The sequence below is a fragment of the Gadus macrocephalus genome, chromosome 15 (assembly GCF_031168955.1).
Source record: "Gadus macrocephalus chromosome 15, ASM3116895v1".
NCBI classification, from domain to species: domain Eukaryota; kingdom Metazoa; phylum Chordata; class Actinopteri; order Gadiformes; family Gadidae; genus Gadus; species Gadus macrocephalus.
The window spans coordinates 24,094,782-24,111,298 of record NC_082396.1 but is presented as its reverse complement, the minus strand read 5'-3'; the positions used below and the strand labels follow the sequence as shown (position 1 = coordinate 24,111,298).

Here is a 16,517-nt window from a genome sequence, read left to right as displayed (position 1 = left end):
AAAGGAAAAAAGTATGCAATGGCATGCATACATATATATGTTGGGTTGTTAAATTAATATAGATTGCTGTATCAGCAGTCTTTTAAATGATTATCTGTAAATGATCGATGGAACTTTTGTGCAACTCAAAGTGTATCTTTCTCCACACTAGAATTCTGTTGGCGAAAGCATTATGACCAGGCATCCTCTGGTGTCCTTACCCTGGGTGAAAGAGGCCATGTTGTCGTTGATATCGGTGATGGTGACGGTGACCGAGGTCGTTGCTGTGGTTCCCGTTGTCATGCCCCTCATGTCCTTTGCCTGGACCACCAGTACATACTGGCTCTTGTCCTCCCGGTCCAACGTGTCCACCCTGGAAGTGATCATACCTGGAGAGAGAGAGAGAGAGAGAGAGAGAGAGAGAGAGAGAGAGAGAGAGAGAGAGAGAGAGAGAGAGAGAGAGATGGAGAGAGAGACACACACAAAGAGACTGGGTTTTGCGTTTGAAGGACAGGTGGAGATAAAGATGACAAGGTAGTTCCCGATTTGGTCAAATTGAACTAAAACTTTGTTGAATATTTACATCGCCCTACTAAAATGGTTTAGCCACATCGCGCCAACCCGTATCTTATTATAATGTAACGGTGCTGCAGTCCCGTCTCACTTTCTGTGTAAACACTGCAGTGTGCCTGCTGCGTGCCTCTCCGAAGACATCCAGATAGATTAGACGTGAGATTATGTATAGAGATTATGTACTCCCTGAAATTAACCACATTCATGTCTGTATTGTTTCTGAAAGAAGCTTAATAACAATACAGTTTTGCAGTAATGTTATAGAACTGAATACATTGAGAAAGTAATAGAGTGCCCAAGGGAGAGAGAGAGAGAGAGAGAGAGAGAGAGAGAGAGAGAGATCAAGGGATTAGGAGTTAAAGTACTATGGATGACAGGATGACAGGAAGAGTTTAGATAGGGAAATGTGACACCCCAAAGCATGGTTTCAAAGTCAAAGAGAAAGAGACAAAGAGAGAGAGAGAGAGAGAGAGAGAAAAAATATATCTAGAGAGGGTGAGTGATGAAAGGGGTACATGGGTTTCATTTGTATTTCTGATCAATCTCTCCCATCTTTCCAGAACCCCCTCCTCTGAGCCGCCCCACTGGGCGTACCTGTGATGATGTTGATCTCAAAGGCAGAGCGCTCGCCCTCGGGCCGGAGGGAGTAGCGCAGCTCAGCGTGCACCGTGCTGGGGTCGTCAGCATCCGTGGCCGTCACCTGCACCACCTTAGCCCCTAAAGCAACGCGGACAGGAGAGGAGACACGCATCACTCTCCGCATGTAAAAAGCAGCACAAGAGGATGTAAAAACAACAGACCAAGAGAGAATTCAAATAGGAATGAAAATACAAGCTAAATACGAGCTAACCAGACTGTCCAACGACCGATAATCTGGGTGGTGTGTCAGGGCCTTTAAACCGACTCGTCTTTGAGATCTAAAGTGTGGTGATGAGCTGACATTGGAGAACCTGTTCTTTGTACACACCTATCCCCGAGCGCTCCAGGATGGACTCGTTGTAGGTCCTGGGGAAGACGGGGATGTGGTCGTTGATGTCGTTGACCTGGACCACAAACTCCCCCGCGTCCTCCACCAGTTGGTCTCTCCCGTCGTACAGCAGGGCAGTCAGGTTGTACATGCTCTTCTCCTCCCTGTCCAGGGTCTTGATCACAAACAGGTCTCCGTTCCTGTTCACTGTGAAGATGGAGTTTGCACCGTCGCCCCTGAGCTTGAATGTCGTCCCGTCTGCCGTCTTGCTGGACTTGAGCTGCAGAGAGTCAAATTTAAAATATAATATATGACACCTTTAAACCTTAGTACAGCCTTCCTTCAGCACATTGTTTTAATCAATAGAGTTTTTATTTCAGAATCTAAGAACCATATTTAAAATCTTTAGATATTTATACAGCCCTATGTTGTTCAAAGATGGAAATCACAAGAATTATATTTTTCAAATAGAAAAAGAATGTTGTACGCATATGATACCACAGCACCCCCCCACCCCCCCACACATAGAAACAGCAGAATACAAGGAAACATATGAGAGGAATAGGAGGAATAGGAGGAATTTAAGGAACAGGAGTAAAAGGAGGCATCGGCGAGCTAGGAGAGAGAGGAGAAGGAGGTGAGACAGAACAGCATGTGGTGCAATGGAAGGTATATATTAGGGACTCTGCACAGCTTATTCACTTCTTTCAACTTCGTTTCATCATCATATACACCCACTGGCCTAATAGCATCAGAATATATAGGACAGTAAATCCACCACCTCCTCAGTGTCCCCCCCCTCCCCTTCCCTCTCCTCCCCTCCTCCCCTTCCCTCTCCTCCCCTCCCTCCCCTTCCCTCTCCTCCCCCCCCTCCCCTTCCCTCTCCTCCCCTCCTCCCCTTCCCTCTCCTCCCCTCCTCCTCACCATCTGTCAGCCCTGAGGAGCGTTTGCTGACCTACCTTTCCTATCTTTTTGGGGCTTATCATCTCCGACTCCTCTGTCACGTAGTAGGAGTTCCAGATCCACGCTCTCTTCTGCCGCGTGCGGTACGGGAGTCTCTCCTTCCTCACTATCTCCCTCATGCCGCCCCCTCTCCCATCCCCGCCTCCCGCCACAGAGGAGGGGTCAGAGGGCACGCCCTCCCATTGGGCGAGCGCCGCGACAAGGAACACCAGCGTCAGGGCGGCGGATGCCCTCAGCACCGGGACCGCATACATCGCCTTCTGGAGCATTCTAGAAAGACATTCACAGTGGAATATTAACATTAAGCCTTCTATGTAGAAATTCACAGTGGGACTTTCAATTAAGCCTTCTAGAAAGACATTCACAGTGGGGCATTTAATTTACAGTGTTACATTTAATTTGAAGTGTTACATTCAATTGACAGTTTTACATTTAATTCACAGTGGTACATTTCATTCACATTGGTACATTTAATTTAACGTGATGCATTTAATTCACAGTGGTGCAATTCATTCAAAGTGGTGTATTTCATTCACAGTGATGCATTTCATTTGGTTGGTGGTTAATATCTCGCGGTGCACCAGGCCTAAACAACATAATACAACAGTAGGACACAACATGTAATGCAATGCATGATCAACATGTAGCAATACAACACATGATATATTATGTCCATATTGTTTGTAAATGTTGTGTCCATATTGCAGTGGAGAAAGTAAGAGAGAGAGAAAGACATAGAGACAGAGAGAGAGCAAGAGAGAGAGAGGAAGAGAGCAGGAATAACATTAAAGCCTGCTTATCATTGGGGGACAGGCCTCTCCCATTGGTGGAATGAGAGGCGTGGAGGAGAGCTGTGCCTCAGCCCGTCCCCTGCCTCTAGCCTCCAGTACCCTATCAACGGCCACCAGGAGCTCCTAATCCTAGCTGGCTGGGGCCCCTGGGTCCCAGAGCTGAGGCGTGTTAGCTGTTAGCTCTCATCCTGGGACCCAGGGGCCTCTGAGCTGGATCTAGGGCCCAAAGCTGGTGCTTGTGTGAGAAGGAGAAGAGTCTCCTCAGTGATGATGACCCACTTCAGGTCCCGCTGGCCGCCACGTGGGTTGGGGGGTGGGGTTTGGAGAGGTTGATCCCTGATCCCCGATGCCTCAGGGCTCATGATGTAGACTGTTATTCTGTGGCGGTCATTTGTTTGTGGCTCAGGGTTTATGTTCTCTTTAGATACAGCTTCAAGGAGCTTTACATACGTGCCTCAGTACCGCAGCTGAGATTTACTGTTCAGGCTGTCCATTTGTTCAAGTTCAAGTTCAAGTTCAAGTTTATTACAGCCATTTCAACAGTATATAAAATACAGTTGATAGGAATTTGTTTTGGTGTGCTCACATGTATTACACAGCAACATAACAACACAACATTACAAGACAGAAAGCCAAAACGGCACATAAATAACAAGAAGTACAACACTTAAAGGCCCACTATGCAACTTCGGGCATTTCTTCGCTGTTTTCTTGGTTTTGGCACGCACATTTCTCTACACAGCGCCCCCTACAGCTTCGTAGTAGATATTTCACAACAGTCGTAACAACTCGTTGACGACCCTTCCCCATGCACTTCTACGCGAGCCATGTGCATTTGTTTTCAAAGAAGCCGGCGAATGCGTGGAGCCATGTCCGAAGTAGATGTTCATAAAGTGTAGGCAAGGTTATACATTTTTTAAATGGTGTATTTGTATTGCAATAAACATATCCATCCTTTTTTATAGTTGACCGGGAGAATTTATATCCTAGATTATAATTGTTTTATCTTAGGTTGAACAGAACAATCAGTGTAAGAGTGTTGGCCAACATAATAATCTAAATAAACAAGAACCTGGATTCTGGGATTCAGTCTGTATCTGCGGGACGAGACAGACGAACAGCAAAACACCCATGGAAACAAAGGTGTTTATATGGTTGCAACCAAGCAAGCTAGAAACATACAGGGCTCACAACATAACGGTCGAGAAAACAATTTTTACAGGGCACACAACAAAATGGTTGAGCAAACACATTTGTACAGAGACTATCAATATCAAGAATACCACGAAGACAAAGTTCACCCAAGGGTACTTTCAATTTCAAAAGCAACACGGCCAAGTCTGCGTCTGATTTGCAGTCTTCTTTTTCTTTCAGTTCACGCTATTCCTGAAAAGCTTGCCCAACGTTTACTCGTGTCTGGCCTCTCTGTCGGTCAGTCTCCCTTTTCTCTTCTTCTGTTCCTCCGACATTGGGTTTCTCTGTCTAAGTCAGCTGATCTATGATGAATGTAACAATCCCTTAGTTACTTGTGTTTATATCGAGCCGGTTCCGTGTTTGGGGGTCTGTGCCGTAAAGCAATTCGTTACTTCGCGAGACCCGAGACTCCCGCGAGAGTGGGCGGCGGGTTGCCGGCAGAAACATATTCATTTTCTCCGCCAAGATGCAAAAGGGGAGTCGAAACAACCAACAATCGAACAAAAATGTATAATAGAACCATCGCAATGACTCTTAGCCTGTTATATTAAGGTATATCAAGCCAAAAAAGTTGCATAGTTCCCCTTTCACTCGTGTCTGATCTCTTTTCTGGTCCATTCTTCTTTTGTTCCACCAACAGTCGCCTCTTGGGTCCCTTATCAGTCGATTGATCCATGATGAATGCAACAATTGCCTCGCAACTGGCTGTTTATATCTAGCCGGTGCCATGTTTGGGTGTGTGTCTGTGCCGTAATGCATTTTCGAAACTACAATCTGACTACATTTTCGAGGCGCGATTGGATACTTCCGCTGCGTCACATCCGGATTGTGTCGGTCCGAACAGAGCAAGTTGCATATGCGCTTTTTCCTTGGAGAGGTGACATGGGGCAATGACACACCCACCAAACGACCCAGAAATGGTTGCAGAACCATCAGAATAACTCTCAACCAGCATAATTAATGTAATTTTGGCTAAAAAAGTTGCATAGTGGGCCTTTAACACACATGAAAAACACACAATGCATGGTTCGCGGGGAATGACAGCAGTAAAGTACAGTACAGTGGTGCAAAAACTGCAAGTGAGGTAGACCATGAAGATCTTAAAGACCTTAAAGTGCTTAGTGCTTGTTCAAGTGGCGTATAGCTTGTAGATAGGTACTATCCCTAAAGCGTGTTGTTTTACTTGTGATGCTTCTGTACCTCCTCCCTGATGGTAAGAGTGTGAATAAGTGGTGTGCTGGATGAGAGGGGTCAGAGATGATCTTCTTAGTTTTCCTGGAAATTCTGGTGTCATAGTGCGAGCCTATGGTAGGCAGACAACAGCCAATGATTTTAGAGGCCCTGCGTACTACCCTCTCAAGCTGTTGTTTGTCCTGGCTGGTAGCACTACCATACCAGACCAGGAGGGAGAAGGTGAGCACGCTTTCGATGGCTGCACGATAAAAATGGGTCATGCCTGCCTGACTTACCCCAAACTTCCTCAGCTGACGGAGGAAGTATAACCTCTGATGGGATTTGGAAATAATAAGACTGATGTTCGGGTTCCATGATAGGGACTGGTGGATAGTGGTGCCTAAGAAGCGGAAGGAGGAGACCCACTCCACAACTTGGCCATTAATGGAGATGGGAAGGTGCTGGCCTGCCTTTTTCCTATTGTCAATGATGAGTTCTTTGGTATTAGTTGTATTTAGTATAAGGTTATTGTCTTCACACCACTGCACCAGCTGTTCAACCTCACTCCGGTAGGTAGATTCCTCCCCATCAGATATGAGGCCTATGACAGTGGTGTCATTTGCAAACTTTTACATTTTAACAGATGCAGAGTTTGATGTACAATTATTAGTGTACAGTGAAAATAATAGAGGTGACAAGACACACCCTTGTGGGGCGCCAGTGTTCAGAATCCTTGGTAATGACACATTATTCTTGATTTTAACACACTGTTTCCTACTGGACAGGAAGTTTAAGATCCACTGACAAAGTAGAGCATCAACTCCTGCAGCCAGGAGAAAATTGTACAGTCTGACAGGAATGATGGTATTGAAAGCCGAGCTAAAATCAATGAACAGTACACGGGCATAGGTGGACTTAGTGTTCAGATGTTGCAGACATAAGTGTCCACATACACTTAGGCCCAATCTCAATACTTCCCCTTACCCCTTATCTTCCCCCTTACCCTTGAAGTTGCGCGTTCATGTGAGAGCTAGTGGTGTCTCAATACCCAATTTGATCAAGATTAAGGGATAAGATTGAGTGCTATGTACCCCTTATTTTTAAGATGATTTGAGAGCTCACTTGCTCCTCCAAGGGCTATCCCAGAGCACATAGCGAAACCGGGAATTTTCAAAAAAACATGGCTGCTTGAAGCGAGGAATATTTTACAGCTATCTACACAACTTTTTATATGTTTATAATGACTCGGTTTGATCTGAAATGTGCTACACGAACGATGCATAGTATTGTAGGTCTTAACTGAAGCTTTCAAACGGTAGTTTTAGGATACAATTAGCGCGTATACCACCACTCCATTGGCTTATATGGTAGCTTGCCAGCTAGATGGCCTGCAGCGGATTCGAATTGTATCCAAATCCGTTCGGTTCGTTTACCACAGTTCGGAGCATTCTGGAGATCCGCGGATTTCGGTTTCATGAAGGCATTGCCTTATGTAGCGTATTTTGCCTACTGTAGCCTACGTCCGATACAAAGGGTGTTTAGGACCCAGCGGAATGCATGCTCTCCAGTGCTGCCCGAGCCAACTTTTCCCGCCCCTCCCTTCAGCCTGTCAGCGTTCAAAACAAACTGGGCTTTAAACTTCGTTGCGCTCGTCGCCTGAGTTCTAGCCTCGTCGGCCGTTAACCCTTACATGTTACACTCAGTGCACCATGTTTTCAAATGCATTTAGGGAACATTTATTGCACAAAAAAGCCTTGCAAGTTGTCTGATTGCAGTCAATTAACACATTGCAAATAGACTGTGGGTCTCATTCATTTTTGTGTTTCTCCCCCAAACCCTCCGTCAAAGAAAAGTCCGCCTTTTTACTATCACGGACATGATCCTAATCCGAACCGTATCCGAAACCGAGGCCCAAAACGGTTATCTGAACCGAACCGTGGACACACTGATCCGTTTCACCACTATGCTACACACACCCTCAACTCTTCATCGATGGCGGCAGCATCTAAGATATATATATATCGCTCTTCTTCTCTGGCTTTTATTGGCGTTTCGGCGCTCTTGTCCCATCTTTACCCACCACCCTTTGCTCTGGGAGACTACAGAGACAAGACTCTCTCTCTCTCTCTCTCTCTCTCTCTCTCTCTCTCTCTCTCTCTCTCTCTCTCTCTCTCTCTCTCTCTCTCTCTCTCTCTCTCTCTCTCTCTCTCTCTCTCTCTCTCTCTCTCTCTCTCTCCCTCCCCACCCACTCCAACTAAAGCAATGGCATAAAATACTCTTTTACAACACATCGATATCATACTCTTTTTGCTCCGTGTTCCACTAAAACCCCTTCAACCCCATCTATGACACAGATTAATGTTTTTATTGTCCACTGTCCATTAGTGGCAGAAAAAGAAGCGAGAAAAAGACGGAAACCAAAAGAAAGAGAGAGAGATTAGAACGGTGGGATTATATCTCCTCCTCTAATGGCCTAATCTTGTTTTCCACTGCACTCTGCGATCCCTTTGCACGCATCCCTTTCTTCTAGTGCAAATCTGCTCAAAGCAGGAGAAAACAGCTGTTTTTCGGGTGATTTTTAGAACACATACTATTATTTGATTCCTTTGTGGAGTGTTGCTTTGGTCAGCTGGGTTCCTGATGAACCAGCTGGGTGCAAAAGGTAAACCAGGGCAATCATTTCTATATTTTAATTATATTGTAACAAGCTGGGTTAATGTGGTTCTGTTATTATGCGTTCAGCAGCTATGCAAATGTTCATCTGTGTTGGATTATGCACTAATGTTATTAGTGTAGGTTAATGGGGGATTGTATCACGAGAGTGAGGGGGGGACAACGTGAGGGGGTGTCCGGAAGCGACGTTGTTGTTGGAGTTAAGTTGTGTTACGGCTGGAGGTACGGCGTGGTCACGGCCAACAGTGATCGGAGATAAACGTTGTATTTGCTAAATAAAGAGCAGGATTACAAGCCAGACATCGGCTGTTTATTCAACGCTGCACCACCGTGGGTTGAACGTTACACTGGTGTCAGAAGTAAAAGCGACAGACAGGTTTTTCCCCGCTGTTCGCCTTTAGCCTAGCAGGCTAGCAGACCTACCACGGGGTGCTGCTGTTTTTACTGCCAACGGACATGAGAGCGGGGCACGGCCGAAAGTGAAGAGAAGGAGGGGAGCTGCAGTTGTACCCGTGCGGAGGGTCAGGCGGCGGAGTTTGAGTGCGCTGCGGAGACCAAGGCCCGTTTGAGGGAGACGGCGAGGCGCACGGCTTACGACGCGGGAATGAGCTCCACCGATCCCCAACAGAGCAGAGGATATGAAGGAAGCTTCATCGCTGACACCTCGGCTCTTCCAAAGCATGACAGTGGCGAGTATGCGCAGCCTGTGTAGCGCGCTGTCTGTTGGACCTGGGGAAGAACACATTGACCTTTCCCGGGGGCCCCACTGTTAAACTGATACCGCCCACCCAGTCCCCAAAGCCACACCCCCTGGTCAGGACAGCCATGGAAACACACTGCCATGACACAAAAACCCCAGTAGAGAGAAACACCCCCCCTGTTCGCAGCTTCCTGCCACTGGTGCCCCATGCCCCTAGCAACGGTCAGCCCCCCTCTGCACACGCCCATTCATCTTCCCCAGCCCAGTCAACTATGGTGGGGGAGACGGACAGGTTGTCGGTGGTGAGAGAGATATGGAGACAGAACTGTGACCAATTGGAGCAATGGCAGCAGGAGGAGCTGTGGAAGGTATTGTCTGACTTTACGGACATTATTGCACAGACAATGAAGTGGGCCTGACACACCTGGTCCAACATGAAATAGACACTTGGGATGCACGGCCCATCAAGACGCGCCCCCGTCGCCTCCCCATGGCTCACCGTGAGGCTGCAGACAGAGCGGTTGATGAGATGCAAAGAGATGGCATTATTGAACCGTCGGACAGCCCCTGGGCCTCGAGAGTGGTGATAGTGTCGAAAAAGAGGAACACCAAGATGAGATTCTGCGTGGACTACAGACCGCTGAACAATGTGACAAGGAAGGACTCGTATCCATTACCCAAGATCGATGAGTCACTGGACTTGGTGTCTGGCTCCTCCTGGTTCTCTTCACTCGACCTGCGAAGCGGATACTGGCAGGGGCCCCAAGACCAAAGACTGTCTTCATGTACGTACAGGGGGTTGTGGCAGTTCCGGGTCGTCAGTTTCGGCCTGTGCAACGCCCCAGCCACCTTCGAAAGACTCATGGACAGGGTGTTGGCTGGCATCCCCCGTCAGAGATGTCTGGTGTATTTGGATAACATCCTTGCCCATGGGAGTTCCTTCCAAACAGCCCTTGAGTCACTGAGGTTGGTGCTGCACAGAGAGGTGGCGGCAGGCCTGAAATAAGTGCCTCTTCATGAGGAAGGAGGTGGAGTGTTTGGGTCACAGACTGGGGGGAGAAGGCGTCAGCACACTGGAGGAGAAAGTGCATGCAGTGAGAGACTGGCCCATACCCACTGATCAATGACAGCTGAAGAGCTTCCTCGGCCTGGCCTCAAATTATGGGACGTTTGTGCATGGTTTCTCCTGCACAGCCGCCCCCCTGCACCACCTGCTGCAGAAGGACAGGAACTTCACCTGGACGCCACAGTGCCAACAAGCCTTCAACTCCCTTCAGAAGGCCCTGACGGAGGCCCCCGTCCTCACCGCCCCGGACCCCGGGTTGCCAGCGACGTGGGCATGGGTGCAATGCTGGCTCAGGCGGGGCCAGAGGGGGAGAGATTGGTGGCGTATTTCAGCAAAACATTCAACAAGGCTGAGCGCCGCTACTGCGTCACTCGCCGAGAGCTCCTCGCCATGGTGGCGGCGATAAACCACATCAAGTACTATCTGTGTGGCCGGCCCTTCACTGTCAGGACAGATCATTCGGCACTGCAGTGGCTGATGTCCTTCAGAGAACCAGAGGGCCAAGTTGCACACTGGATTGAAACGCTGCAGTCCTATCTCTTCACAGTGGTACACAGGGCCGGAGCCAGCCACGGCAACACCGATGCCTTGTCCCGCCGCCCCTGGGAGGGTGCCAGTACTGTGAGAGGAGAGAAGCACGTGAGAGAGTGCTCCGTATCGAGGAGGAGACATGCCCCATGCACGAGAGGGCCGGACCAGTCTGCCGCAGAACGCATGTGGTTGACACGACCGAGTGGCAGACACAACAGAAGCAGGACATGGACATACAACTGGTGTGACAGTGGGTTGAGGCAGAACAGAGACCAGCCTGGGAGGAGATGACTGTGAGCTCAACTGCAACCAAAGGCATGTGGACTATGTTCGAGGCGCTAAGAGTGAGTGCTGCAGAGAGCCTGGAAGGCACCTGCTACGGGAGAAAAAAGGTGGCAGGTGATAGTCCCCAGTTCACTGAGAGACGCTGTGCTGAGAGCATCTCATGGGACCGCAGGACCGGGGCACTTCGGAGTAGCAAAAACACTCCGCCGGCTTCGTCAGGGGTTTTACTGGGGGCGGGTCAGAAGGGACGTAGAGGACTTTTGCCGCGGCTGCGACCTCTGCGCGGCCTACAAGGGCCCCAAGATCAGTCCTCCGCACAACTACAACAACAGGCGGTGGGGGCTTCCACGGAAAGAGTAGCTGTGGGTGTCATGGGCCCATTTCCCCGCACGGACGCAGGCAACCGATACATTTTGGTCGCCATGGACTATTTTACAAAATGGCCGTAGGCATACGCAAAACCAGATCAGGAAGCAGAGACTGTGGTTGACGCTCTGGTAGAGGGCATGTCCAGCAGGTTCGGGGTGGCAGAAACCATCCACAGTGACCAAGGGAGGAACTTTGAGTCGTGGGTCTTTGCCGCCATGTGTGAGCGCACGGGCATGCATAAGACCCGGACCACAGCCCTGCACCCCCAGAGCGACGGCCTCGTCGAGAGGATCAACAGGACCCTGGGAAAGCCGCTGGCAATCCTCACCGCGGAACATCAACGGGACTTGGACACGCATCTGCCCTTTGTCCTCATGGCCTACAGGTCCGCTGTTCAGGAGTCCACCTCATGCACGTCTGCACACCAGTGGAGGTGGCCTGGCAAGCCCCCTGACACCCCTGCTGTTCCTCCGGGGAGAGAGTACGCCAGAGGACTCCAGCATCTGATGGAGTCCGCCCATAACTTTGCCCAAGACCAGCTGAAGAAAGCGGGCATGAAACAAAAAAGGAACTACGACATAAGGTTGAAGGGAAGACACTTCCAAGCTGGAGAGATGGTGTGGGTGTTCAGTCCCTTCTTCCCTGCAGGAAGAAGGGACTGAAGAAGTTGGACTGTCATTGGGAGGGGCCTTGTCAGGTGGTGGAGTGGCTGGGTGAAATAGAGCACCTGGTCCAGCTGCCAGGAAAGAGAAAGAAGGTTGCGCTCCACAGAGACAGGTTGGCCCCGTACAGAGGGGACTCCCTCCCTTCCCCAAGCTCGGAGTCCCAGGCGCCCGCCCGGAGGGGCTACGGCGCAACCGCTGCACGCGGCTACACAGGGGCACATGAGCCCTATCAAAGCCCCATTTCCCCTGCACATGCTTCCTCAGAGCCAGTGACTAACCCCCCTGTTCACATCCCTCCTTCCCCCTTCCCACCACAGACACCTTTCACTGCACAGGGGCGTTGCCCCACCCACCGGGCTGAAGCGCCTGCATCCCCCACAAGGCCGCGGAGACAGGGATGTCGGCCGGCCCGTTTCAGAGACACACCGTTGGGTAAACGTTACAATATAATTATGTTTGAACTATTATAATAACTAGATTTTCCGTGTGCGTGTCGCGCTTGCTCAACCTCTAGTTGTAATTGAACCCATAGCTATAATGTGGAAACCCCAGTCGATATTTTCTGAGCGCATAATATCATATAATTTTGCCTATAATGGTACAACATATAACATTTTGGTTCACCTATTACTTAATGAAGCAAGCATAATAATTGTCTCCATATATTATGAAGAAAGCCTAAGCCGTTTTCAAAAAAAAATTACGCATTTGTATATTAGGAGTTTCGACCATGAGGGTGATTCACAATTTATGCTTTATATGCGGACATCAATGTCGTTTAGACATCAGTAGAATCAATGGGGGATTTAGGGGGGTGGGCTTGCAAGGGGCGGGATAAGTGTGGCCGCTGTCACTGTAGTTTGCTTTGGTTTGACCACAGACAAAATGGAGGCAGAACAGGCGATAATTTTAATTGTTGCTAAAATTATGCATCATATATTCCGTTGCATCCACAAAATCTTTAGCAACGATCGATGACAGATCGGAGCTTGAGTTAGAAACAAATAAACAAAACAATAAAAAAGAAAGGCGTCGCAAACGACTGCATTACTGGAGAAAGAGCACGTATTCTTTGCTTAATTTCACTTATAACAAACACTGGGACAAATGTATTTGATATCTGTGTTTAACTGAGAAATTTTTTTAAATTTAAACAAATAAAGTGACAGCTGAATGAAAAGCGCAAAGCATTGAAAAAATGTTTTAATGAAATGTAAAAGGAATTTAACTGCAGAGTCTGAAAGGTCAAATGTATTGAAGTGCACTGCTAAAAAACCTGGAAGCTGAAATCGAAAACTGACAGACGCTGAATTGCATTACCTGAAGAATAATAATAATAATAATAACAGCTGAAAATTGTGTTAATTTACGGAAGCACCTTAGTGAAATAAACTAAGTGTAACAACAGCTAAGGCAGCAACCTACCTAACTATAGTGAAATGAAGCACAGGCTTGTGTGGGGGGGGGGGAGTGGGAGAAGGGAGAGTGTGAGGGCAAGAATGTGGATGTACATTGGCTACCTGACGTGAGAGTTTAAGATGTATTATTTATTTTAGTTTCTTTACCAGAAGAATACGTCATTGAGATTAAAAACTTGTGGTGGACTCTATAGATAATAAATCACTCTATTGTGTTATTGAAATGTTGTCTTTCTGTGTTATAGGGATCCTCTTTAAGGTCACCTTTTTTGTTGATATGCCGGTCGGCGCGATGTTTAAATTTAATGATTTCCATATGATGAAATAATCGACCTGCCGTTGCCTTATCGACGTGAGAAATTGTCTCTTCCCTTCTTTTATCGCAATTTCTACAGTCCAGACAGAACGTCTTACCTGGGAGAGTTTGTCGACGGCCGGGCCGTTGAAACAGACAGAAGGGGGGACGGGGACATTGCAGGACGCTCAAATTATTGAAGATACAAGTGCCTTGATTTGTTAAACCTTTGAACGAAGGTTAACGATAAAAAATTGACCAAGTTATGAAGTCTGAAGTAGTAAGTGTCAGAGAATGGGCGGACGGCTGACTTCCATTGTAAAAAAGAGTATTTTAAAAGTAGAATATCTTAAAAAGTATAAAATATTAAAAAAATCTGAAAAGCCAAATAAAACACAACAGGAACTGTATTTCGCTACGATACTTGATTTGGAACATCAACAAACGCCAATAACCACTCGTTGAGATGCACATTTCTTAAAACGAACGTCTAGGGTCGTTTTTAGGACAGGTTTGTGAATGCCCGTAGCCAGCCATTTTGAAGCAGGCAGGGGCGATTTGAAATGAGCCAAATACTCGAGACAGGACCAAAATTTTGGTGTCAAGTGTCAACCACTCTATTTCATCCTAGACAAACCAGAAAGGGTTTGTCTAGGATGCGTCTGTGCATGCAATGTTCAAAATACCGGAATTGTCCTTTACGAAGAAAAATAGCTGCATGCAGCACTCACCTAATAAGGTTTGGCAAAAAAGTCTATAGACGTAAAGTCTCAGCTGGGGAGCGTGTCGACGGAGTAGTTGTTATTTCAATCTTGCCGTTGTCTTGCAACGTCTGTGTCCGCGCACGCACGTGTGTGCGGTGTGTGTCTGCACGTGCGTGTGTGTGCGTGCGTGTGTGCATGTGTGTGTGTGTGTGTGTGTGTGTGTGTGTGTGTGTGTGTGTGTGTGTGTGTGTGTGTGTGTGTGTGCGTGTGTGCAGTGTGTGCGTCTGTGCATGCTGTGTGTGTGTGAGCTTGAGCCCACCCAAAACTTGCCTTAGCGTTTCGTCCTCAAATCTCATATTCAACCTCTTTTTTTTTACGCAAGCAATGAGAGAATGGATGTTATACACTAATTAACAGGCTCAAATGGGGTAGTGAAATCGAGTGCAACCTTCCTGCAGGAATCTCTAACCTCTGATTTGTGGGTGGGAGTCTCCTGTTTGACAAAACCAAAAATGCAGCACGAGCGCACCTAAAATAGTTTCTGCTGTTTTGTCTGTCAAAAAGGCTAGCTAGTTTTTATCAGAAAATCCACGATTTCCAGCTGTGTAATAACATGACCAGGTAATAATAATAATATTCATTTTAAAACCTGGACATAATTTGTTAGATGTATTAAATGATAGTTGACCAGAAGGCGATTCTATCTATTCCTCCTCTTGAATTGCGTCATGTTTTAGTCGGCAGGGGCTTGTAATGCTGCGTAGCATGATAAGCATGATAAGGTGCAAGGAGCAGAAAAAGTGGACATGGGTGCTAACTTTCAGTTGAAAAAAAAACGCTGGGATTATTTGATCAGCTGAGGGCGTATTCATTGCCATAACAACTGAGCTAATCAACAAGTACCACATGTTCTAATACTATGAGACTCATGAAAACGCCCTCAGCTGATAAAAGGTGTCGGGGGGGCGCGAGCAGCATACAGGAGTTAGTGTCTTATTTATTTATTTATTTTAATAAGTTACTTTTAAATAAACATAATACCAAGGGTCAGAAGTTTTACAAGAATTTTGATTTTACAGAGTCACGACCGAGGGATTTGGTGTCGTTATTGATGCTTGAAATATTTTTTTTGAAAGGGAATAAGCTGATGAAGCTGACAAGTGACCAATGTTTACTGTTTAAAAATATTTTAAATTAAATGCAAACGCCAGTGAATCATTTGCTCTTGTTTCTCTGTTTTGAGATTCACACAGACTTAGCAGTCTTGTTTAAATGTTACAAATTTAGTTAATAAACTGAAGTTGGAAATAGTTAGGGGGGAATGACAGAAAATTATTGAGAATCACTGTTCTAGAACATGTTTTAGGCATACTTGTTGATTAGCTCAGGTTGGCAATGAAAACGCCCTAAGCCGATAAAATAATGCCAGTTTTTTTATTTTTACTGAAAATTAGCACCTTTTTCTTTTGCATCAGAACAAAAAGATTTTTTTGCATCAGAAGATTTATAAAAATGTATTAGTCCCTGAAAGTAAGACAACATAGTTTAGTGCTCCCGAAATAGTGGTCTGTTAATCATAGGATTAGGCTAGTACATGTTGTACTTTTTTTGCATAAACATACATTAATCAACATGTATGTTGATACAATTTATAAAATTGTATTGGTCCATGAAACTTAGGTGACATAATTTAGTGCTCCCGAAAAAGTGGTATGTTTCTCATATTATTGATCTAGTAGCCTACATGTTTAACCAATGTGTTTCACTAACTGTGTAAATATAAAAAAGGGAAAATATGGTCATTTTTGAGTGAAACTTACACAAAGGAAATTTTATGTGCCTCAAATTTGTTTGTACAGTTCACATCCATGGATTATTCCTTCATCCAAACAGTATTTTTTTCCTTTCATCACTTTAGTGGTTCAGAACTGCATTTTTCAGCTGACATTGCCAGCTATTGGCTTAGACATACAACAGCATAGTAATTAAGATAGATATAAAGGTTGTGGAATAACAATTTTTTGGACAGGACTTTATTTACTTCATAGACCCCTGTGGCTTCCTGGGGTTCGTCCCCCCCAAAAGTCAGAACCTAGAATTGCCCCTGCCTGCTATTATATAGTAGTAAGAAGTAAGATACTACTGATAATAATAAGACATATTTTATGAAG

At 46.5% G+C, this 16,517-nt stretch overlaps 1 protein-coding gene across 1 annotated transcript in view; it reads right to left on the bottom strand.

The window, feature by feature from the left end:
* Nucleotides 1-16,517, bottom strand: part of cdh5 (cadherin 5) — a 49,365-nt gene that overhangs the window by 27,648 nt on the left and 5,200 nt on the right. The window contains exons 2-5 of the mRNA XM_060072541.1: nucleotides 2,479-2,752; nucleotides 1,520-1,799; nucleotides 1,147-1,269; nucleotides 201-368 (exon numbers count right to left, since the gene is read on the bottom strand). Of these exons, the coding sequence (XP_059928524.1) occupies nucleotides 201-368; nucleotides 1,147-1,269; nucleotides 1,520-1,799; nucleotides 2,479-2,751 (844 nt within the window). The 5' untranslated portion in view covers nucleotide 2,752. The remainder of the gene's footprint in view (nucleotides 1-200; nucleotides 369-1,146; nucleotides 1,270-1,519; nucleotides 1,800-2,478; nucleotides 2,753-16,517) is intronic.